The 23,984-nt window shown below is 38.1% G+C and overlaps 3 protein-coding genes and 1 non-coding gene across 5 annotated transcripts; 2 read left to right on the top strand and 2 right to left on the bottom strand.

Moving 5' to 3' along the window:
- Positions 1-1,163: 1,163 nt before the first annotated feature.
- On the bottom strand, positions 1,164-4,628 carry LOC111800486 (scarecrow-like protein 9). Its single transcript, XM_023684201.1, has 2 exons — positions 1,760-4,628; positions 1,164-1,676 (listed from the first exon to the last, which is right to left on the bottom strand). The coding sequence occupies exon 1, from the start codon at positions 4,120-4,122 to the stop codon at positions 1,849-1,851; it is 2,274 nt and encodes a 757-aa protein (XP_023539969.1). The 5' UTR covers positions 4,123-4,628; the 3' UTR covers positions 1,164-1,676; positions 1,760-1,848.
- Positions 4,629-5,527: 899 nt separating this feature from the next.
- On the bottom strand, positions 5,528-5,600 carry TRNAK-UUU. The gene has a single exon. It is a non-coding gene; the product is annotated as a tRNA-Lys (tRNA).
- Positions 5,601-6,426: 826 nt separating this feature from the next.
- LOC111800991 (transcription factor AS1-like) lies at positions 6,427-9,571 on the top strand. Of its 2 annotated transcripts, XM_023684937.1 has the most exons (3): positions 6,427-6,717; positions 7,325-7,687; positions 8,633-9,571. In XM_023684937.1, the coding sequence occupies exon 3, from the start codon at positions 8,770-8,772 to the stop codon at positions 9,400-9,402; it is 633 nt and encodes a 210-aa protein (XP_023540705.1). In that variant the 5' UTR covers positions 6,427-6,717; positions 7,325-7,687; positions 8,633-8,769; the 3' UTR covers positions 9,403-9,571. The 2 variants fall into 2 exon arrangements, with proteins under 2 accessions (XP_023540705.1, XP_023540706.1); XM_023684938.1 differs by lacking the exon at positions 7,325-7,687.
- Positions 9,572-10,177: 606 nt separating this feature from the next.
- LOC111799868 (E3 ubiquitin-protein ligase PRT6-like) lies at positions 10,178-23,650 on the top strand. Its single transcript, XM_023683359.1, has 17 exons — positions 10,178-10,644; positions 11,011-12,123; positions 12,424-13,640; positions 13,733-13,873; positions 14,690-14,933; positions 15,018-15,740; positions 16,078-16,269; positions 16,398-17,059; positions 17,987-18,038; positions 19,378-20,011; positions 20,377-20,582; positions 20,664-21,190; positions 21,270-21,374; positions 21,512-21,578; positions 21,680-21,757; positions 22,794-22,862; positions 23,339-23,650. The coding sequence occupies exons 1-17, from the start codon at positions 10,576-10,578 to the stop codon at positions 23,411-23,413; spliced, it is 6,174 nt and encodes a 2,057-aa protein (XP_023539127.1). The 5' UTR covers positions 10,178-10,575; the 3' UTR covers positions 23,414-23,650.
- The last annotated feature ends 334 nt before the right edge of the window (positions 23,651-23,984 follow it).

The following is a 23,984-nucleotide window of genomic DNA, read 5'->3' as shown; positions in this document are numbered from 1 at the left end:
GCCTTGAAATTCGCCCCTTTCCATTTACTCCCTTCTTACCTTATTTTTAAATACCCAAATTTATTTATTTATTTTTATATTTTTAATAAATCTTAAAATTAATCAGTTAAGTTTTATGTGTCCTAGTATACACCATTCGCCCCCACTTGCAACAGCAAATTTATTTTTGTCTGTACATATGAATCCTATGTGTTTTTTAATAAAAGAAAAAAATGGAGGGGCAAAAAGTAGACAAACGAAACAATTCTATGAGTCTTGAGAAGCTCTTTTCTAAAGAGAAAATAATAATAATAATGATTTTAGACGATCATGTACTTGTTGAGACTAATTTAGAGAATGATCATGAATTTATAAACGAAGAATACTCTCTCCATTGGTACGAGGCCTTCTAGGAAAGCCCAAATCAAAGTCATGAAAGCTAATGCTCAAAGTTTGAGGGGAGGTGTTGGATGAATCATGAATGATCATGCGTTTATAAACAAAGAATACTCTCTCCACTGGTATGAGGCCTTTTGGAAAGCTCAAAGCAAAGCCATTGGATGAATCATGAATGATCATGAGTTTATAAACAAAGAATACTCTCTCCATTGGTATGAGATTTTTTGGAAAGCCCAAAACAAAGCCATATCCATTGGTACGAGGCCTTTTGGGGAAGCCCAAAGCAAAGCCATGAGAGCTCAGCTCAAAGTGGACAATATCATGCTACTGTGGAGAGTCGTGTTCATCTAACCGTACTAGACTAAGAATTAGCTAAACTATTAGGGACAATCTGGTATATTTAGCTTTAAAACTATTAAAAATGAGGATATTCACAGGTAATCATTAGAAAGGGAGAGATTCTATTTCATTAAAGAATTGGAAAGAGAGATTCAGGGAGCCAATGAAGGATTAAGAACATGGGTTGAGTTGGCTTGGCTGCTGGAAGAGCCCTGAAAATGGCATCAATTTCTCATCATTCACAAAAGACTAATTATGGGTCTTCTTTTCCACTCCTTTTGGGAAAGTATAGCTCATTATTCAAGAAATTGCATGCCAATCGGGTCCATGTTCCCCTCTCCAAACTAGGCTACGACAAAGGTCCCCACAACAGCAATATTGGGTTTAGTTCAAAGAAAACAGAGCCCTCATAGGTGGGAGAAGATAATAATTCACCTCACTTTCCCTCCTAAACAATACTCAAATATGCTATATATAATATCTTACTATACATACTTCAAGTTGGCTATATAATACTCAAATATGTTTCTCCTTTCTGCTATTAAGAAAAGAAAAGGAGAAACAAACAGAGGTTTCAGAATGGTTTCTATAGCTCTATGAGGAAACAGATCTTTATTGAGATTCAATTGGAAGAGAACAAAACTCTGGGCAATTGGGAGAAGAGAGGTTCATATCTTCTTGTGAAGAACACTCTCAAGACAAAAACAGATCAGACAAAAAAGAAAAAAATATATGGTTTTGTATTTATACCTGCGGCGTAGGGATCGAATGACGTTGAAGCCTGACATGTCTTAGCCTTGTTGATTCTCCAACTGAAAAGACATTGCTAAAAGATTGTCTATCTAGGGAGGGAAGAAGTCTTGTCGTTGATTCTGTCTAACTAGACAAAATCCTATGCGGGGCGCATTGGAGCCTTTCGCGACACTTAATTTCAAATTCGAAACAGCTCCACAGTTAACCTGTTATATTAGGACAATAATTAGTGGTGACTAGAGGTGGATTATTGAAAACTAAGTTAAAAAAAACAGGGGAGTAATATTACCCCTTGGTCCTGGAGCAATCTCATTTGATTGAATATCAAAGAGCCAAAAGACACTTGCAGCCCTGATAAGCACAATTCCATCATCATGTTCACTCTTGAGTAGGTTTCCATGCAGAGATGGCATATATAATTCGACCTTTCCATCCCTGAAGTATCCATCTACTATCTTCATCAATCAAAAAATCTCTGTGGTAACTTGACCGCACCTTTTCAACAGCCCTCTCAAAAATCTCAGGATGAAAAGGAAGTTGCTCAAATCCAGCCCTCATGATCCGGAATTGCCATTGCTTGTATGTTTCTGGTCTTTCCACTCTCTCCCATCCCTCACATGCTGTAACGTTTAAAGCCTCCCTACCAAAGATCTCTCTCTCCAATAGCATTCTCTCCCAATCCTCACGAGGTACAACAGTTTCAAGCATATCAAAGATAGCAGAAAAGTGAAACAAGGCCTCTCGAAATCTGGTAACGAAGAAAGGAGCATTGTATGCCCCATTGACAACGCCAGTGATGAATAAGTTAGGATTAATTTTGTGTATCAATCTAAGAACAGTATTTCTAGGACTCTCTGTAGTAACACTCTCCTCAAGCAAATTTTTAGCTCGATACAAACAATTAACAACTATGAACTCACCCTGATCGATATTGAGATCTTCAACTGTAATAGTTTCCCATTTTTTTGCTATGGCATTATACTCAAATGGCACGTTAAAAGTCTCTGCATAGGCTGCCAACCGACGGCCTGTCTCCTCAACTCTCTCTGCTGGACGGAAGCCAGGCTGGGGAAATTCTATTCCAGTAATCCGAAGCTTTGGAGGTCCTCCTTTTCTCCATGACAGTCTCTGGATTAAAGTAGGCCACTGAAAACCATAAAGAATACCAAAATCTATGACGTGAAGCTTAGTTGCAGTCTCAGAAGCAATCATTGTAGTCCTGTTTGAAGTAAAATTAGAGATCTTCCTAAATGGGCATGCCGCAAGATACAGGTGATAGGCTTTCAAAACATCAGCAGCAGATGTTCTTTTATTAATTAGACCTTTGTAAATTTGGCTACCAGTACCTGCCAAGCGTGCCTCCAGACCATCGGCAAAATAACTCGCCAGTCTCTGATTTCCATCTCCAAAGGGAGAAGCATGTTGCCTGACCTGCTTTAGAAGCTCACTAGCATTCCTATGGTCATCAGCTGCAACAGCTTGAGCACAGCTAATCAGAAGCGTTCTCAAATCCACAACCTCCTTTTTCCCACTTTGCTTCTTCCGACGACCTCTCCCACCATTAGACTCTTTTAGTTGCCCAGTCTGCAGCATGCTTTTGATTTTAGCATTCTGTAATTCCTGTCGAAATGAAACTAACCGATCGTGCCCCTCCCCTGCACTACAAAGCAACACAATATCAAACATCTTAGATCGCAAGGTTGACTCGGTAGATATAGCTGCTTGCTTGCTGCTTCTCTCTTCTTCCAAATCTCCATCCTCATCATGCAGATTCTTTCTTACTCGTGACTCAAGCGACAAATTCTTCCTCTGATCATTTCTTGCAGACTTCACATACATCTGGCTCGTTCCCTCATCCAAACCCTGAGTTGCTGACTCGTTTCCCTCAAAATCAAGACACAAGTTGTTTCCACCGGGTAAAAATTTGCTAGCCTCTTCAAGCCCTTTTTGGAACTGCCAAATAGATTGGCTTCTGTTGTTAGGCTCAGGGACTCGAATTGCATTATTCGAGAAGTCCACCCACCCATCAGCCCCATTAGTTATCCTATTTGAGGAGCTATTAGATGATGGAGAAATAGTATCACCTAAAGTGCTTCTGATTCGAAACACATCTCCACTCTGAGTTTCAAAAGCGTTATCATCACCATAATAAGAAGTATTATTGTAACCAATCAGGTAATTACTACTATCTCCACAAAGTTCTTCATTGAACCCATCACTGTATTGATTGGCCAGAGATCTATTTGGCTCCGGGGAAGGAGGATACTTTTTCCCGAGAACCTCGTAGAATGGTTTCTCAGCGGCTTGAAGATCCAAAGAATCTTGAAGCATGCAAGTCTTGTCCTCCATATCTTCTTCCATGAGAATCTGATTTATAAATCTCAAAACAGCATCAGAAAAATCGCAATCTTCCAGATAATCCTCCTCGTGACTCGCATCATTCGAAGATGAGGTGATAACGCTGGAACTTGAGGCTATATTACTCGGTGATGGATCAGGAGGAAGGCAATTAAATTCTTGGAAGCTATGACTCATAATGGTATTCTGAAATATAGACCCAATACCATCCTCTTGTGATTGAACCAAAAAAGAACCATTATCTAAAAGAATTCCGTTCATGGAACCACCATGTCGTCTAAGGCGTGGATCCATTGCAAAGCTGCGATTAATCTAACAGTGAAAAATCCTAAGAAACACAAAACTCAAACCCACCCCCTCCCCGCCCCCCAAAAACCAAAAAAAAAAAACCCTCAGCAATTCAGTAATCAAGCTTCCGATTATAACTAGCTCCTAGTAAATATGATCATCGGAGTAGCTGGAGAAACAGACAGATATCGATACTAGAAACTCAAATTATCAATTATTCAAATGAAGTTCTCAAATAATCGATACCAATTTCAAACATGCATAGGAGGAGAACGATCACAGAAACTGTAAAGGCACTTAATAAGCTTTGCTTTCAGTAAAGGAAACAAATGCGTACCTCACAGAAACCCTAGCTTAGAGAGAAGGATAGAGAAGCCAAATGAAAGGTAGAGAATTCGAGTTCCGACTAAAAGCTGTCTCTGTGAATAAAATTAGCCAAGACTCTCCCGCTGGTTCATCTGAAGCTGCGAAGATGCCAAAAAAAGTCGCCGAGCTTCGAAGACCAATCCTAGCCGTCGATCTCAATCACACCGGCTCAGCCAGTTGCCCTGATGAAAATTACCGATAATTCCCGTATTTTCCTAATAAACATGTGAAAGCTATTTGCATTACCGAAAATCCTCCATTCACAGTGCGAAACGTGTCAAATTATTCCACGTCAACCCGCATTAAGTATTAAGCTTACTAAAATACCCCTGACAAAAAAAGTAGATGGGGACCACAGTCATGCACGTGTCGGAACGTGGAATAGATCGGCTGTAGTCGGCCCCACAAAAGGAGCCAATGAGATGAAGAGAAAGTTGAAAAGTCTCCAGTAAAGTGCACGTCCTCCGTAGGTTGACCTGTTTCAACTTAGCCGCATTTGCCGGTTCGGCGCGAACCGGATTCGGTTGTTTTTGGAACTTACCCACAGCTATGATTCAAGCCGATTGAATCTGCACCGTTCAATGCATCGCGCCTATCACACCCACACGAAATAAGATAGCTTTGAAAATAAAATCGGTGGATTTTGAAATCTACACCGTCCAATGCATGGCGCCTATTACGTGTTCAATGAATTATAAAAACCTATGTATTATACAAAATTAATTAAATTTCTCATAAAAATGACACTAAAATTAATTTTAAATTGAAATTTGTGAATTTATAAATATTTTCTCTTTTTAATTAAATGAAAAGACGTTATTGCCCTTAAAACTGAACCCTATAAAAAAATGTTGAAATTAAATGAAAAAAAATTGTAGTGATAGATTTAACATTTTAATTGGTGGGGCCCTTTTATAAAACCCAGAAATTCCACGTGTCATCAGTGAACGCAACTTAGGGTGGGATCGTCTAGAAGGACGATCTCCAGGGCTATTCTCAGCAATAATACAAATACCAAACCAGGCATTACGATCAATAGAAAAATCGCCGTCTGTGGGAATCGAACCCACGACCACGTGGTTAAAAGCCACGCGCTCTACCGGCTGAGCTAAGACGGCTACACGTTTAAAATGTTTAACCGTATGTATAAGTAAAAAAAAAAAGTAAAAACACTACAAAGAGTTAATGTTAAATTGTAATATTATCCATTTAAAGTAAATTTTTAATAGATAATAGATTTCTAAATTTTATAAACGACATTCTTAGATTTAATTGTGTGTTTTAATATATTAATTAAGATTTAAAATTATGAACAAATATTAAACACAAAATTTAAAAAATTTGAAATATTTATTTTTCATTTTTTACACGATTAATTTTAATCTGAGTATCACTGTTGGATGAAAGTGTCCCACATCGGTTAATTTAAAGAATGATTATGAGTTTATAATAAAAAAATATACTATTCATTAGTATGAGCCTTAAGCCACGACCACTTAGGTTTAAAGTAAACAATATTGTACCACTATGGAGAGTCGTATTTAGTTAAATGTGAACTCTCTAATAATTCATCTTTGGGTTGGGCAGTGACCGGCGCCGGCGAATCTCCGGCGGGTGATTGGGGAAGGACGTGAGTGTCGCTTTCGAGAATTCAGCTTTTGCAGACTGCGACTGGCATTTGGTCGAAGAAGAGGATCCCCCTCAATTTCACGGTAGCTTTGAAACATCAAATCCCTTTTTTCCTTTTCTTTTGAATCACTATTTTCGTAGATTCCCCCTTTTATTTCTCATTCAATTTGGTTAATCATAGGTTGCTTTTTTCCCCGTTTGCCAATCGTTTCAGAAAAATAAAATCACGTAAAAGTAAGCATTAAATGATGAAGAAATGGAAGAAATGGGGAAGGGGGGAAGAACTAGNGGGGGGGGGGGGGGGGGGGGGGGGGAGAAGATAACGAGACGTAACGCATCACTGACGAAGCTGCGGGGAGAGGGAAGGACGACTGCAGCAGCCGCAGAGGAAGGAAGGTCGAGTCTCCATCAAACTCCGTCACCTCGGGCCGCGAAACCCGGACTACAGTCCACCCTCTCAAACATCCTCACCCACTGCATTTCAGTTTCTCTTTCTAGGGTTCCTCTTTTTTGACGTCAGAGCTTTAGAATTCGCACTTTTGGAGGCCCACCGGTGAACGATTGTCTTCTTCTTCCCACTCTGACTCCGCCCTGATGGACGCTCAGGTTCGTCTCTAGGTTAAACCCCTTCTACTTCTTTTAGCTTCTTAAGCTTTAGCCCTACCCGCCTACCTCATTCACTCTGCTCCGATTCACTTTTCCATGTTGGATTGTTCAAATTTGGTTCATAATAAGCTTTAGAAATGATTCAAATGTTGAACTATGCTCATTGCTTGTCTCATTCCATGTGGAAATTAAAGTTTTAGTTTCAATAATATTCAATTATCGAAACATCCCATCATCTATTTCATCTTTATTACTATTCTTGCGTAGAAATACATGAATTATTCTCTGGTCCTTTTAATGTGCTCTAAGAAACTTGTATAGAATTAGACAGTGTGTAAAGGAGAGAAGAAAAAAACAGTAGAATCTTTGTGTTTCTGTTATCAGTATGTTCAAATTCAAAAGCTCAAAACGTTTTTGTTATCAGTATGTTCAAATTCAAAAGCTCAAAACGTTTGTGTACCAAACTGGTTAAAGGCATATAGTTTGCTAAGGTTCAAATTCTTATTTGATCTAAGCATGTAAGATTTGAAGGTTAAGCGCTGAAACCTCTTGGCAGCATTAAATGCCAAGCAACACCCACTCTCTTACCCTTTCTCTCTCTCTGCAGCTCTGATCCTCAGCTGTTTCGCTCTGTCTCAATCGTCCCCTCTGGCTTTATACATATATATGGAACAGTGACTAAACGAGAGCTAATGCTGCTGTGGCTGTGCCTCAGTGGAACACCCACTGCTAGCCCTTTCCCCCTCTTCTTTGGCCTCTTTCTCAGCTCCCTTCTCTCTCTCTCTTCCTTATATTTCTTCCTTTTCTCTTCACATTCGCCTTTTCCAATTCCATTATCCTTCACCTTCAATTCTCTCTCCCTTTTGTGGCTTCTACAGAACTGGGTTTCTGCCCTTTGTTCCTTTTCTCTCTTTGTTTCCACTGAATTGGTTCTGTTTTGCTGAGGAGGCTCGTACTTACCACTATCAGTGTATGCACTCATCTCTCTTTTGGCCTTTCATATTTCTTGTGTCTGTTTTCTTGTTCAATGTGTTCTTTAAGGACTTTGAGTGCAGTCCCTTGTGAGAAAAGAGTTCTGATGGCTATGTGATGATGCCTTTAATCCTTTTTTTCTTCTGCTATCTCTGTTGCTTCGAAGAATGGGAATTCTGGGTCGCTTTCCTTGTTTAATTCTGTTAACATTTGCTGAATTTTCTTGGATGAAGGGCAGTGTTTTGGGTAATGTTCAAACGGGTTTGGTTTTTTGAACCTTTTAATGAAGTTCCATTTGTATTACTTTTTTATATCTGCCTACTTGTATGAAATGATTTCCTTGTGGATGCTTATTATCTTCTTTTTGTTCTCTGTTCGAGTTCATGGGCAATTTCCAGCGTTGCAAATTCCCAGATTCTTCCTGTTCTTATGACTGTTTATATCTGATTTCTTGTTTGGTTGAGGTTTATATGTTCAGGCATGTAAGAAGAACATAGTTTTGAGATTTCAAGTCGGTTGGAGAGGAAAACGAAGCATTCCTAATAAGGGTGTGGAAACCTCTTCCGAGTTGACGCATTTTAAACGCCTTAAGGTGAAGCTCAAAAAGGATAATATCTGCTAGCGGTGTGCTTGAGATGTTACAAATGTTATCACACTGATGTGCCTGCGAAGGCCGTTAAACCCCCAAGTGGGGGGTGGATTATGAGATCACACATCATTCCTTATAAGGATATAGAAACCTCTCCCTAATACAGGCGTTATAAAACCTTGAGAGGAAGCCTAGAAGGGAAAGTCTAAAGAGGACAATATCTATTAACGGTGTGCTTGAGCTTTTACAATAGGCCATGTTGCTGATTGTTGTGTGATTGTCAGTTGTCCTTTCATTTGTTTCCATTTTACCATCTTCTTATGATATTTATGACATATCTTGAAATCCTTTCAGAGATGCTAGTAAGTGCTATAAATGATGCACATACAAAATATTGGTTTGTCCTTGGAGGTTTGAACTCAACACTGAGTACAGAGATGCTCTATATTTGTGAAGGAATTGAATAGAAACCTTACTTTGAACCTTATCTCATGGCCACTTCCAATGGAGGCTTTCTTCAAACTGATTCATCAACGCCACCACCATCTCTTCCTCCATGGCTTTCAAACTCCAACAGCAGCTCATCGCTCCGACCGCCTTCCCCGTCCGTCACCTTAACACTCTCTTCCCCCACAGTTCCAGCCTACTCTCCCATCCCCTGGCTGCAGCAGCCAGAGAGAATCCCAGAAACCATGCCTCTTGTGTTAGGCAACATAGCACCTCAAATGACCATGCCATCGTGTGGTGGAAGCCTCTTCGCTTCAGAGCTCGTCGAATGCTGCCGAGAGCTCGATGAGGGCCACCGTGCTTGGGCATCGCACAAGAAGGAAACAGCATGGAGGTTAAGGAGACAGGAGCTGCAATTGGAATCAGAGAAGGCCTCCCGAATTCGACAAAAGATGGAGGAGGTTGAAGGGAAAGTGAAGGCTGTTAGAGAAGAAGAGAAGATTGCTTTGGAGAGGATTGAAGCTGAGTATAAGGAGCAATTGGCTGGGTTGAGGAAAGATGCAGAGGCCAAAGAACAGAAGTTAGCTGAGCAATGGGCTGCAAAACACTTGAGCCTCACCAAGTTTCTTGAACACATGGGCTGCAGAACTAAAATTTCAGAGTCCAGTGGGAGGTGAGAAACCAAAAGTTTTGGAATTGGCTTTGAATTTCTTCATGGGAAATCCCTCCTTCAATATCTATTGACATCTGAAGTCATGCATCAATGTCCTATATATTTGCTTTGTAATCAGAAGTTTGTTGTAATGAATTCTTGCTCTGAGTAACAACGACTTTGATAGGACATCACGTGAGCTCTCACCATCGAACACGAGTTATTATTAGAGTAAATAGGTACACAATAGTTACACGAGTTTTTATTAAAATAGACTCTAGGTTAGTATGGGTGTTTTTCAAGTTTAATATTTTACTTTGTTTTATTTAATTTCGTTAGGTTATTTTAAAGACTTTTTGAAAGTGTTAAGACGAACACGACTCTCAACAATGGTATGATATTGTCCACTTTGAGCATAAGCTCCCATGGCTTTGCTTTGGGCTTCCCTCATACCAATGGAGTTAGTATTCCTCACTTATTTCCTCACTTATAAACTCATGATCATTTCCTAAATTAGCTGATGATATGGGACACTTTCACCCTCCAACAGTTACAAGTGATGATGATATAAAGATAGCAGTGACTTTATGTTATCTGAAATCGACATATTGGTTGGTTGAATTTACGAGTATAGCACATAAAGTATGGAAAAAGTTTAAAGAAAGAATTTATATGTATATGTAATTTTAATATTGTTGAAGAGAAAAAGAGAGATAAATTGAGGGACACATGTGAAATGGGCCTGGCCTGTTAGGAACGAAATATGAACTTATTATTACTATTTTAAATTTTTTTAAAGAACAATAGTTACGCAACCGTAGAAGATTCGATCAACTACTTCCCGGGGTTCTGCATTTTTCGTTCTTAATTTCAACCATTTTGGACGTTTTTCATACGTATTACTTTCCTTCATCGATGAACTTTCTGTGGACGATGTCTGTTTTTCTCTACGTTGATCGTGATTCAGAAATTTGGCTGGGGTGAGGGGATAAAGAAGATAAATTTCAGTGTGAAATTCACTGATTGATGATTGATTGAATGATCGAGACGGAACGAAATCGAGGATTGAATTTTGGAGTTGCAGAATTCCTATCGAGTAGTTGTTGACTAGAGTTGAAACCTGGGGAGAGCAACCTCTCGGCTACGGCGCTGTTTTTGTTTCGGTGACTGGCTGGTGCCGTATTGGCGCTACTGGAGAATGGACGATATGGATACTTGTTCGCCTTCTGAATCTGCTCCACTTAAGCCTCGTGATCGAATAGTGCTGGTATGCGATTATGTTTTCCCGTTTTCGATTTGTACATTGCATTTCGTATTCGGTGTTGATTTAGATAGGGATCGTTCTTTTGAATCATCCCTTGTACTTTGCTTTTGCTCATCTTGCAAGCATTATGTGTTGGTGTTACTTAGCTTTTCCCCACCCTGCAAGCAGTAGCTGTTGGTGTTCTTCTTCCTGGAAATGGATGTATTGGTCCTTAGTTCGTAAATGAGTTTATCCTTTTCTATAAATCGGAGTTTCTGTTCAATTTCGACTTGGAAAGGAGATGGGGATTCTAGTCCCGCTAGTACCTCGATCAATTTTGCCTATCATCTCTGTTTACTTCTTCATAATTCTGATTCCTTTGTTTGTCAGCGGCTTGCTGTACTTGGAGTTCCTGATGAGCTATTGGATCAGCTTCAACCTGGTTTAGTTTCTTTTGTCAAGGACAACAAGTATCTGATACCGCAGCTGGTATCTGTAATTTTGCCTACTGATGTCGAAGTGGTAAAAGCTATACGAGAAGCTAAAGCAGGGTCCAAAAAATCTGTGACGGGCCCAACCATGAAAAATCAATTCCGTGAGAGTATGACGTGGTTACAGTGGTTGATGTTTGAAGGTGAACCAGCTTCTGCTCTGAAGAACCTGTCAAAAATGAGTGTTGGCCAGCGTGGTGTATGTGGTGCTGTTTGGGGACATAATGATATAGCTTACAGGTGCCGAACTTGTGAACACGACCCAACTTGTGCAATTTGTGTCCCTTGCTTTCAAAGTGGGAATCATAAGGACCACGATTACTCCATAATTCATACAGGTGGTGGTTGCTGCGATTGTGGCGATGTGACAGCATGGAAGCGGGAAGGTTTTTGCTCAAAGCATAAAGGTGCAGAACAGATACAACCACTCCCAGAGGAATTTGTTAAATCTGTAGAGCCTATACTCGATGTACTCTTCACTTGTTGGAAAAACAAACTCTTATCTGCTGAATATATCAGTGTGGAAGACTCTAAATTGAGTGATCGTGTTACAGAGCATAAAAAGGTTGCAAATGAGTTAACATTTGCTGTGGTTGAGATGCTTTTAGACTTCTGCAAGTACAGTGAAAGCTTACTCAGTTTTGTTTCAAAGAGGGTGATTTCTTCAGCTGGCTTATTGGATGTTTTGGTGGGGTTGGAGAGGCTATTAACTGAAAGTGTAGTGAAGAAAGTCCACGAGTTACTTCTTAAATTGCTAGGAGAACCTGCATTTAAGTACGAATTTGCGAAAGTTTTTTTGAATTATTATCCAAATGTTATCAGTGAAGCAATAGAAGACAACAGTGACCACGTTCTGAAAAAGTATCCACTATTGCCAACTTTCTCAGTGCAAATATTCACTGTTCCAACACTTGCTCCTCGTTTGGTGGAGGAAATGAACTTATTGTCCATCCTTTTGGGATGTTTAGAAGATATATTCATTTCTTGTTCAAGCAAAAATGGGCGCTTGCAGGTAAAGCATCCTTACTTATTTTCAGCTCTGAGCACTCAGCAATTGTTATGCTGTTCTACATGCATATAATGTGTTTCTAGTTGTAGACAAATGTGTAATTTGCACCTCATATAGACACTGGCAATAAAATACAAGCGACCATTTTAATGTTTTGATGTAGTCATTGACACCCTCTGAAGGCTGCATATGTTACTAATATTAATTTTCAATTGAACTCTTTTTGGTATACTTCTATTGATACTCTTTTTGGTATACTTCTGCTTATTTGTTTTCTTATATTTTCTCTTCTCCCGTATATAGGTTATAAAGTGGAGTAATTTGTGTGAAACCACGATTCGTGTAGCTGAAGATGTTAGATTTGTCATGAGTCATGCTGTAGTGCCCAGATATGTGATCTATGAGCAGCAAGATATTCTAAGAACTTGGTTGAGACTGCTTACTTTTGTGCAAGGCATGGATCCTCAGAAGAGAGAAACAGGCATCCATATAGAAGAAGAAAATGAAAATATACATTTACCTTTTGGTTTAGATCATTCTGTTGCCAACATCCACTCTTTATTGGTGAATGAAGCATTTTCTGCTGCTAGTAGTAGTAGCAGCAGTAGTGAAGATACAGCTGATGCAATGTCTTTCCAAACGTACAAGCCGAATCCAGATGACATAGATAGTGTTAGATATGCTAAAGTAGGACGTTTATCACAGGAAAGTGCTGCATGTAGTTTGTTGGGAAAGAGTACTACATCCACTTCTGCATCAAAAGTTGATGAAGTTCGTTTAGATACAATTTCACCAACTATTACGCGGCTGACTTACGAGTGCTTGAAGACCATTGATAGTTGGTTGGGAACAGAAAATGCATCTGGAGGTATTTCAAACATGTTTGATGAATACATTCGCATGGCCCCTAGTTGCATATTTTATTCATCTAGAAAAACCTCTGCCCTGGAACCAAAGAAAATGTCATCTAAGATGGGGAAAGGTAAGCTTGCTAGAAGAAGCAAAGACCATAATAGCCAATATTCCTCACGTATGTACAGTGGCCTTCAAATGAGTATTGACATTGAGCATGGTATAAGTCATGGAGAAGACAACCAATTGATGGATATGACTAATGATACAGTTACTGTTGAGGACTATGCCATGGAGATTGATGCACTAGATTATCTAAGCATGTCTTCTTGGCCAAACATAGTTTTTGATGTTAGTTCACAAGACATATCCATTCACATCCCATTACATCGGCTGCTTTCCTTGCTTTTACAGAAGGCATTGAGAAGCTGTTTTAGTGAATCTGTGGTGACAAATGCAACAGGTGCCAGCTCCTCAAATTTGTCATCTGAATCTGTGGACTTCTTTAGAAGTGTTCTTACAGACTGTCATCCATATGGTTTTTCTTCTTTTGTAATGGAGCATCCCTTACGCATTAAAGTTTTTTGTGCTGAGGTCAATGCTGGAGCATGGCGGAGGAATGGAGATGCAGCCCTATTATCTTGTGAGTTGTATCGATCAGTCCGCTGGTAAGTTAATTTTGGGTAACGAAGGACTTATGTTCCATCTTATTTTTCACAGTGTAAGGAAACTTGCTGCTATTTTAATGGCTTCATAACAGGTCAGAACAATGTCTGGAGCTTGATCTCTTTTTGTTGCAGTGCTGTGCGGCAATGTCTCCACCTGATTTTTATGTCAGTAGAATTTTAGAACGCTTCCAGCTATCAGACTATCTTTCCCTAAATGTTGAAAGCCCTAGTGAGTATGTACTCATCTATTACTTTGACTTGGAACGTTACTGTTCTTCTAAAGTAAGGTGCAACTTAAACCCTTGTTAATGCGGCATTGAATCACACATTACATCTATATATAATAATATGTTTTTAAAGAAACCAAAATTTTCATTGAATCAGCAAAAAGTTGGAATAACACAGAGGGTTTCAAAAGAGACCTTAGAATCTTCAAGGATACAGAAAAGGAAACCCTATTTTTCTAGATTTCCACGCACTCTACTCTAACACTCCCTATATTAAGTTTCTGTTCAGATATTCCTTCCAGTACATAGATGTTGAGGATAGTCCTTATAAAGTTTTTTTTCCCCTGAAACTTATGAGAATTAACAAAAGAAAGAGGATAATCCATATAAAGTTCTAATACGTTCGACAAGAATTGCTTTTCATTGAAGTGCAATTAACACTTATCGCCCCGTTTGGTGTTTAAACAACTCCTGGTAAATAATTTTTTAAAAATCCATGGAACATTTACTATTCGCTGAACACTCCTGTCTTGCTGATGGAGCATCAACTATGAGTGTGATATGTATTTGCATCAAATTAAAGGGGCATGTTCTGCATACATGATAGTTAGTCAACGCTAACATCACGAAAGTGTTGAGAAAAGATGTGGGTAATTTCTACCATTTGGCAAATTATGTGGATATAGATAATTATATTGGAAACAAAGATACATAATGGGTGGGAGCGTACTTGCAGTCACATTTAACTACATATGCTTTACAATTATCCCCTTCAGAAATTATTGTTTTGTTTCTAAAAGATATAAAATGACCGTTCTTCAGGTATGAGCCTATTTTAGTTAAAGAGATGCTCACATTAATCATACAAGTAGTCAATGAAAGGAGATTTTGTGGACTCACTGTAGCCGAAAGCTTGAAGAGAGAGTTGATTTACAAGTTAGCAATTGGAGATGCTACTCATAGTCAACTGGTGAAAGCACTTCCTCGTGATCTTTCCAAGTGTGATCAGCTACAGGAAATTCTAGATACAATTGCTGTGTATTCCAATCCCTCTGGATTTAATCAGGTTATACCCTCTACCAGTTTTGGTTCTTTGTTGACATTCTTATTTTTGTTTATTATTATTTCTTAAGATATAAATTTGTTTCAGGGGATGTATTCTTTACATTGGAAATATTGGAAAGAATTGGATCTGTACCACCCTCGTTGGAGTTTACGGGATCTGCAGATTGCTGAAGAACGATACTTGAGGTCATGTGGTGTCTCTGCTTTGACCTCACAGCTACCTAAATGGACTAAAATTTATCCTCCTTTTAGAGGATTGGCTAGAATAGCTACTTGTAAAACAGTCCTTCAAATTGTTCGTGCTGTTCTGTTTTATTCTGTTTTTACTGAGAAATCAACTAAATCACGCGCCCCAGATAGTGTCCTGTTAACTGCACTGCACTTGCTAGCGTTGGCATTGGACATTTGCTTTATGCAAAAGGAATCGAGTAATCAATCGCTTTATGCTCGAGATTCTATTCCCTTGCTTCTATTTGCTGATGAAGAAATTGATGAGGGTTTGACATGTGGTTTCGGCAGACAAAGCTTGTTATCTCTTCTTATTTTGTTAATGAAAATGCACAAGGAGGAAGGTCGAGAAAACTTATTGCAGGCTGGAAGTTGCAACCTATCCTCTCTGGTTGGAAGCTTGTTGAAGAAATTTTCAGAGATTGATTCTTGTTGCATGGGCAAACTTCAGCAACTTGCGCCTGAAATTCTTGGTTACCGTACACAGTCTGTGCCAAGTAGTAATACTAATAGCCCAAGTGCAACTTCTGATATTGAGAAACGGAAGGCCAAGGCTCGAGAGAGACAGGCTGCTATATTGGTAAGATGTCTTCTTCCTCTTCTTCTTTCTGAGTTAGTATCTCCTTTTTTTTTTTTTTGTATATTTCTATTATTTTCCTCCAAGGAAAAAACTGCTTTCCATTTGATAGATAGTTAACTAGTATTTGGGTGGCATTCCTTTTGTTCTGATCTTTTAGTGGTTTGATTAAAGTTAAGGTTCCTCGGATAATAAAAATTCGTCTGCTTTTGATGATATAAGGGCCTCATCTACCTGGGGAAACTTCGGCTGCATTCACACACTGAGATGGTGTTAATTCCACTTCTGTTTTTAAATGAGCTTTGGTTTAATTACTTACTTGGGTGGTTGTTGTCTGCAGGAAAAAATGAGAGGTGAGCAATCTAAATTTTTGGCTAGTGTTGATGCCTCTATGGACGAATATGATACAGAAATTGGTCAGCAGTCTGAGAAGCCCAATGTCAGTGATAGTGCGGAACAGTCTGAAACTGTTTGCTCGCTTTGCCATGATTTTAGTTCCAGTGTTCCTATTTCTTTTCTGATTCTTTTGCAGGTATGTAATTAGCTGTTTTTCATTTCTTTTAACTTCAATTTATTTCCCAATTTTGGTTTCGTTTGTATAAATTGATTCATCCTCTACAGATTTCATATACTGATTTTAAAATTTATGTCTTAAACAAGAAATCAAAGCTTGTGAGTTTAATTGATCGAGGTCCTGTGTCATGGGATCAACCTTACTGGAGAGATGAACATGCCTCAACAATGTCAAAAAGGGACCTTGATCAATCTAGGTTATGCACCTCCTCTGCAGGTTCAGGAGTGATTTCATCTCCGCAGTTAGCTGAGCTCATTCAGAACGCAGTTAGAGAATATGCAAATCAAGGACTACCTGGGGAAGTTGGCGCTTTTCTGGATTTTGTCAAGTCTCATTTTCCTCCTTTACGAAACATCCAAGGGCCTGGTACTTCAAATGTTAAAGGAGAAAAAATAATATTCAGCTATGATAAGCTGGAAGAGGACATCTATTTATCCGTTCGAAAAGACACGCATGATACTGTACATTCTAAATTAAATGAGAATGAAATTTTTTCTGAAGTTGTAAGTGGAGAAGATACTAAGTCTGTGCTGCATGTAAAATTTCTAGCTGCCCTATCAAGAGAACTGGCAGAAAATCATTCAACTTCTGAAAGTGCTCATGACGTTCCCAGGCTGATAGGATCTTTGCAGCCTACCGCATTTAATGAAATTGGACCCACAGATTGTGATGGAATTTATCTTTCTTCTTGTGGGCATGCTGTGCATCAAGGATGTCTTGATCTATACTTATCTTCTTTGAAGGAAAGGTATTCTTTCAACATTAACTCATTTTTTCTCATAACAGATGTTTTGTTTGATTGTGATTATCCTTTGTTACAGTTTATGTATTAAGAAAATCATTTTTTTTTTTTTGTGTATGACCAACCTCAATATTAGATGATCTTATGTTTCTTGATTATTTGTTTACTCTATCCCAGCATTTTATTCTTTGGAACTACGACTTGAGTTTCCATTTGTGAATCTGAACATTGTAGCATTGTAGAGTTGACGTTACGGAAGCAGGAAGAAAAAAAAAAAACTAGCGAGGAAAAGGGACCTGTGGCAATTTGTGAATTCCTATCTGCAGGAAGACTAAAGGAATGGTTACATTTGGTTTTTCAATGGATTGAGAGTTGAATTATCCCTGAAGTAGACCATGGGATAGGTTGCATATGATTGTGTTTAGTCATCACACAGTGAAAGTAGCTCTTTTATCTTTAAGGTACTGATCCAACCAAAGTTTTGTACATAAAGGAGTAGGATTGAACTTCGTAGGTAGTGAATTCATATGATGCTTTTTCTAAGGCATCTCTAGGGTTTGGTTCCGAGAGGATTGTAATACCAAATATGCCATCTGCTTGAAGTTCCTAATGTGGACAATTGCTTCTGGTACAGTTTGTAGTTTCTGATCTTATTTCCAGAGACATTGGGTTTTGCCCACAATGGTAAAGTGGCCAGTCTGATAAACTTCACTGTGTTTTTCCACTCTTTGTTTACCAGTGCTTGGGTTTCTGAGGTAAGGTCTGTAGGGGAATTTGTCATACCCTTCAACTGATCTATAATTAGAAATAGGACATTGAAGTTGTTTGTGCAAGCACAAAGTGTCCTATTTTCTTAAACTGCTTGTTTGTACATTTTACTTTCCGTTTCACTGTGTTTTAAAGCAAACATATGTTCGTATATTGTACTTTCAGGTTTGCTCGAAGAATTGTATTTGAAGGAGGGCATATTGTTGATCCTGAGAAGGTATTATGAATCTCTCTCTAAGTATTTCATTCTGCATTTTCTTCGAATAAATAGCCTGCATTTTTAATTTACGTAATCATGGTATCATCTTAATCAAAATTTAAAAACCCAAAAAATATGGATGATATAATCTGGTTTTGCTGTTTTTTCCTTTTATTATAAGGTTATAACAAATCTTTATTTTGTTTTTACTTTTCTTTTTTATTTTTACCTATTATTATATTTAATCGACCCAAATATAAAAATCTAACAAAATGGAAATGTTTGTGGGCAAATATTTACTCTGTTTATATGTGTTTCAGTTATGGGTTTGGAGTGGATGGCCAAGAATTGAGTTATTTATCAGCCCTGTAGAAAGGAAAAAGAATTTCACGTTCTTCCTTGCATCAAAAGTTCTCTTTTATATGTAGCATTTCGCGCTAGTATCATTTCATTCCACACCCAGAAATTTTGCATCCAAAATTAATGTTTTCTTTTGTCTAGTCTTTTGGTCTCTATTCTAAAATATTCTCTTTGGGCCATTGTTTTAGTAAGCCCACAAAGGCAAGCCGAGGTCCAATGCCCAGCTGTTGTGCCTCGCTTTGAAAAAGCAAGGCTCCATTAATGAAGCCTGTTTGAGGCGCATGCCTCAGGGCTATTGGTGTGCGCTGTACTTCCTAGTATTTTTTAAAAACACTTTGAATCTTTTAGGAATCAAATCAAGAATATTCTTAAAAACTACTGGCCATCTGGAATAAAAACTTCATGTTCTTCAAACTTTTCATCCTCTTGTTTGTGATACTATTTTTCTTCCTGTATAAAAAATATATACATTTTTCAATTGTGAACCTCATAAAAAAAGCGGCATTTTCTTTTGTGCCTCACGCTTAAGCCCCGGAGGGCTATTGTGCCTTAGTGTGCTTCAGCTTTAAAAACACTGCTTTTGACCATATGTATATGTGACAGATTTAGATGTTCCACGAAAGCAGCATCTACATTATATTTCTCTTCAAATAACAATCTTCCTTAAATCTTAATTAGCATGCACATCTGGTGGTTAGAGTCATAGGCTTTCTAGAGACAAAAGGGGATGCTTAATAAACATTAAGCAACTTCTGACCTTCGGTTTCTGGCCAGATGTAAGGTCATAGATACTTGAACTAGGATATAATCCACACGATATTTGGATTACACCTAGCCTGGTGCTATTCAACCCAACTTTTGTTCACTTCTTTGTACTTGACCATCTTTGAAAATAGTGCCTTCTTTTGACTTTTAGGAATAAGATGATAATATGACTTCTGGCTTTTCGTTTTTTTTTTTTATAGTATAGTTAATTAATGTTGGTTTCATGCAACAGGGAGAATTTTTGTGCCCAGTCTGCAGACGCCTTGCAAATTCCACTTTGCCTGCATTTCCTAGGGAAACTCAAAAGATTTGGAACCCGTCAATGTGTTCAGTTTGGAGTTTATCACATGTTTCAGGTCATCTTAGCAAACCAAGTGAAAAAGTGAATCCACTTTATGTTCAGCAAGCAGTGGCTCTCCTTAAATCGGCAGCTAAGGCTGTTGGGAAGAATAAAGTTCTTACAGATATTTCTGTACATAGACTTAGGAAAGTGAATTGCAATCTCGAAGCTGTGTCCCTTGTTCTGTCTAAGTTATACTTTTCTGGGAAACAGGATAAGTTAATTAGCTCCGCCAGGGTTAATCCATCAATTCTTATGTGGGACACTCTCAAGTATTCCATCATATCAATGGAAATTGCTGCTCGTAGTAAGACCGATATGAATCTCAATATTGACCATAATACCTTGTATAAGGAGCTTAAAAGTTCAGGTGGTTTTATATTGTCATTATTGCTAAAAGTGATACAAAGCGTCAAGTGTGAGGATTCTCTCCTTATGCTTCAAAGATTTTGTGGTATTCAAAGGTTTGCAGATTCCATCTGCTCTGGAATTTGCAATGAAGATGCTAGTAACTCTTGTGGACGAGGTACAATTCTGGTGCTTAGAAGCATCTTGATTGTTTTGGGTTATTTTTGGCACTCCTATATTGAATTTTATCTGTATCACTGTCTCTCTTTGTTCACTGGAGATGTATGCATTTTGGAGCTGAGTTGAATGGATACCTAGAATCATGTTGAATTTTTCTAGACATCCATTCAAATTCTGTTTAGAACAAGTTCTTGATGAATTAATTTTTGAGGAGATTAGTTATGATGGCTCTTTGCTTATGTACGGGATTTTTCAATAAATGCTAAGATAGATTCCCATCTGGAACACTTTCCAGGGGGGTTTTCTACATAAATCTTCAACTTCTCTACTTTTGGTTTTTTGATCATTGCTATTTTATTGCAGGTATCCTCCACATCTTGACCAGCCTTTGTGTGGAATTGCCACAATTTGATATCCAGTTTTTGAGCCGAGGATCTGATCCTGTTCTTACCCATGACCCATTTGCATCATTGATGTGGGTACTCTTTTGTCTTCCTTTCCCCTTCTTATCATGCAAGGAATCGTTGCTTTCCTTTGTGCATATGTTCTACCTAGTTTCTGTGGCCCAGGTATGTTTGAGGCATTTAAAGTTTTAATGTTGAGTATATTTTTCCAAATCTAGATTTGTAATTTTGAAATATTTATTACAGGCTATAATTACATCTTGCATCAAGTACGAGGGCAAGGTAGATGGGCTGGGTTCTAGTGATTGCTTGATTGCTGATATTTGCAAAATTATGGGAGAGTCTGAATATGCTCGATGGTATTTTGTTTCAAATTACACAGAGCCGTCTTGTAATGTCAAGGATATGATACGTAGCTTGACTTTCCCTTATCTTCGGAGATGTACACTACTTTTAAAAGTACTAAATTCTTCTGCACAAGTGCCAATTTTTGATGGAGAAACTGCTTTGGGAACATGTCTTGCCGGTGACAATATGATTGACAACATCGCATTGGAGCTCAATGAAATCGATAAGCTTGAGAAAATGTTCGAGATCCCTCCATTGGATGCTGTTATCAAGGATGGAGCCTCACGGTCACTTGTTTGGAAATGGTTTTGTCATTTTAATAAAGAATTTGAGTTTCAGAGGTCTAAAAATATAATGCACTGCACACCTGCAGTACCTTTTCAATTAATTCATTTACCTCATGTTTACCACGATCTATTGCAGAGGTGTGTTCAACATCTTCGATTTCTCTCTTTCCTTTTTCAGTTATATTGAAGTGTCTAATCGAACTTTCTGCTTCAACAGATACATAAAGAAGAGATGCCCTGACTGCAAACATGTTATTGATGATCCTGCATTATGCCTACTATGTGCTAGACTGTGCTCTCCAAGCTGGAAATCATGTTGCAGGTCTTTTTGCTTCCATAAATAATTGTACTTTCAAAATTTACTCAGAATGAAATGTGGTCTAGTATCATCAAACATGTTATTCCATGCCTCACTGTTAGCTATGATGTTTTGAAACTTAAGTTATTTTTTGTCTCAAGGGAAAGTGGATGCCAAGCTCATGCAAATATCTGTGCTGCCGGTACTGGTGTATTTTTGCTGATTAGGGTGTGTCAAAATGTCCAACTTTGTGTTTTGAGACCCTTCATGTTACACATTTTTTGCCTGACAATGGATCAGCTAATTAAGGTTCCTCTTTATTTTGACAGAGGACGACAATTCTACTGCAGAGATCTGCACGTCAGTCTCCTTGGCCATCTCCTTATTTGGATGCTTTTGGTGAGGAGGTAAATTGTCATCTTCATTAACTATTTTTGTCGTCATTATTATTACTCTTCTACTACCACTTATTTATTTGGTGTGGAGGGGAAATAGGCTTCCATGCAAATTATGATGGTGACGACCCTGGAATGTAGATAATTGTAACTGCATATATAAAATGACTACAAATGGAATGCCACTCCTCGTCCTTTAGTTGTAATGTCTCTATTCCTTGGTAATCAAAACCCAAAAACGAACCTGTCCATGTGTAAACCCTGTGTGAGGGGTCGAAGGGTTTCATCCATTTGTTTCAAGTGGAATAGCTTCCCATCATACTGCATTGGGCATGTTAGCAGGCCTATCCATCTTAGTGTTTGTTCGCCCCCCAATGTCTATTCAAAGGATTACATGGAAAATATTTAAGTTGTCCTTTTGAGTATTACCGCTGCTGTCTTTTTTTGCAGCTTTTGTTGAATAGGCAGTATACTTTTGTATAGAATAACAAAGGACAAGTGAATCTTCATAAACTTTTCATTGTAAACGGGAAATACATCCTACAGCATTCTCTTTGGTCATATTCATATTGAAAAGGAAACCGAAACCCTGGCCAATTGAATCTAAGAACCCGCCTGGCTATACAAATTCCTAGTTCACAAATGCTAAAACCCCCCAAATCAATTTGATTTCACCCTAAGGAAAAATAAGACTTGGATTACCTTGTTGATTGAATATCTCAAGACAAGAATACTTGTTCGAGACTCGAATCACTCTACAAACTAGATTGATCATATCAAAGCTTGAATGATTATGAGGCATTTCAAAAGTTGTAACTTTCATACTTTATCATCACAATTATTCATTAGGTAAATGTAGCCTTAAAGTAAATAAAATGTCTTAAAATACATTAATAAAATAACATAACTATAAATTATCATCCACCCAAAACCCATAACCATTCTAAGAATAAATGAAAACCCATCTTTCTTGATTCATATTGCATTATTTAGATGTCTTGGTTCATATATATGCTGCTATAATCCCTAGTTTTCTTTCGTCCTGCAGGATATTGAAATGCGTAGAGGAAAACCATTGTATTTGAATGAAGAGCGTTATGCTGCCCTATCATATATGGTAAAGAAAAATGGCTCTTATGTTTTCTTTTTCCCGTAATAATAATTTTCCCGTCCCTTCTTTTTAAGTGACCAAGTTTTCTCTACTCTGAATCATTCCATTCAGAAATGAGGGCTCCGTTAAATTATCAAGATCAATTATCTAGATGTGAGAGACCTAAAACCACTCCCCAACATGCCCCAGTTCTGTGACGTCTTTATTTTTGGTTTTTTTTTTTCTTGATTCACATTACCATTTCTTGTTTACTGTTGTTTAAGGAGGTAGAAGAACACAATTGTTCTTGATTCTTTTCCCTCGGTCATTTTTTCATTTGATAGTTCGTTCCTTGACATCAAACCTAGTGAACTTGTGGAGGCAGAAAGTTTCTCCATTTAATAAAAAATTAGAATAGAAACCAAGAAAGTGGAGTAATGAATAAAATATGCTTGAATCTTTTTTATTTGATTCTTCATCATATAATTGTTTTTGGTTTTTAGGTTGCTTGTCATGGTCTTGATCGAAATTCAAAGGTTCTAGGCCAGACTACAATTGGGTCTGTCTTCGTGATTTAATATGGAGTATATTTCGAGGCGATTCCTTTGGCCACTACGACCGTTCAGATTTTGCACTTGCTCATATTATAACTCATGCTGAATTCACTGTCCTAGTTTTTCCCAACAGAGAAGTATTTGACGCCTTGGAGACACTGGTAGAGATGTCGGATACAGGTATGATGAAAATGGAAACCCCCCTATATACCTTTTATGATGTAGAATGAATATCTATTCGAATAGAATTTTGGTTGTGTATGTTGTATAGTCTTTATGGGGCCTTGAGTAATCAATCACTAATATGAACTTCAATATTTATTTTCAAAAATATTTTTTGTATTTTGTTAACAAATACTCTCTTTTTGTTATCATCAAAACACACTATGATTGAAAGTATAAACTGACATGCACATGGAAAAGAGTCCATCTCCATGTACCTCTGCCTACTTGCCAATCCTCTTTGCACTGTTTTCATATCAAATCTAGAAGGGTTTTAAGGGAGGGATTCATGAGCTTTCTAGTACAAGCNCCATAACCATTCTAAGAATAAATGAAAACCCATCTTTCTTGATTCATATTGCATTATTTAGAT

Source organism: Cucurbita pepo, chromosome LG08, assembly GCF_002806865.2.
Source record: "Cucurbita pepo subsp. pepo cultivar mu-cu-16 chromosome LG08, ASM280686v2, whole genome shotgun sequence".
Lineage (NCBI taxonomy): Eukaryota > Viridiplantae > Streptophyta > Magnoliopsida > Cucurbitales > Cucurbitaceae > Cucurbita > Cucurbita pepo.
This window is presented reverse-complemented; position numbering and strand designations above follow the sequence as displayed.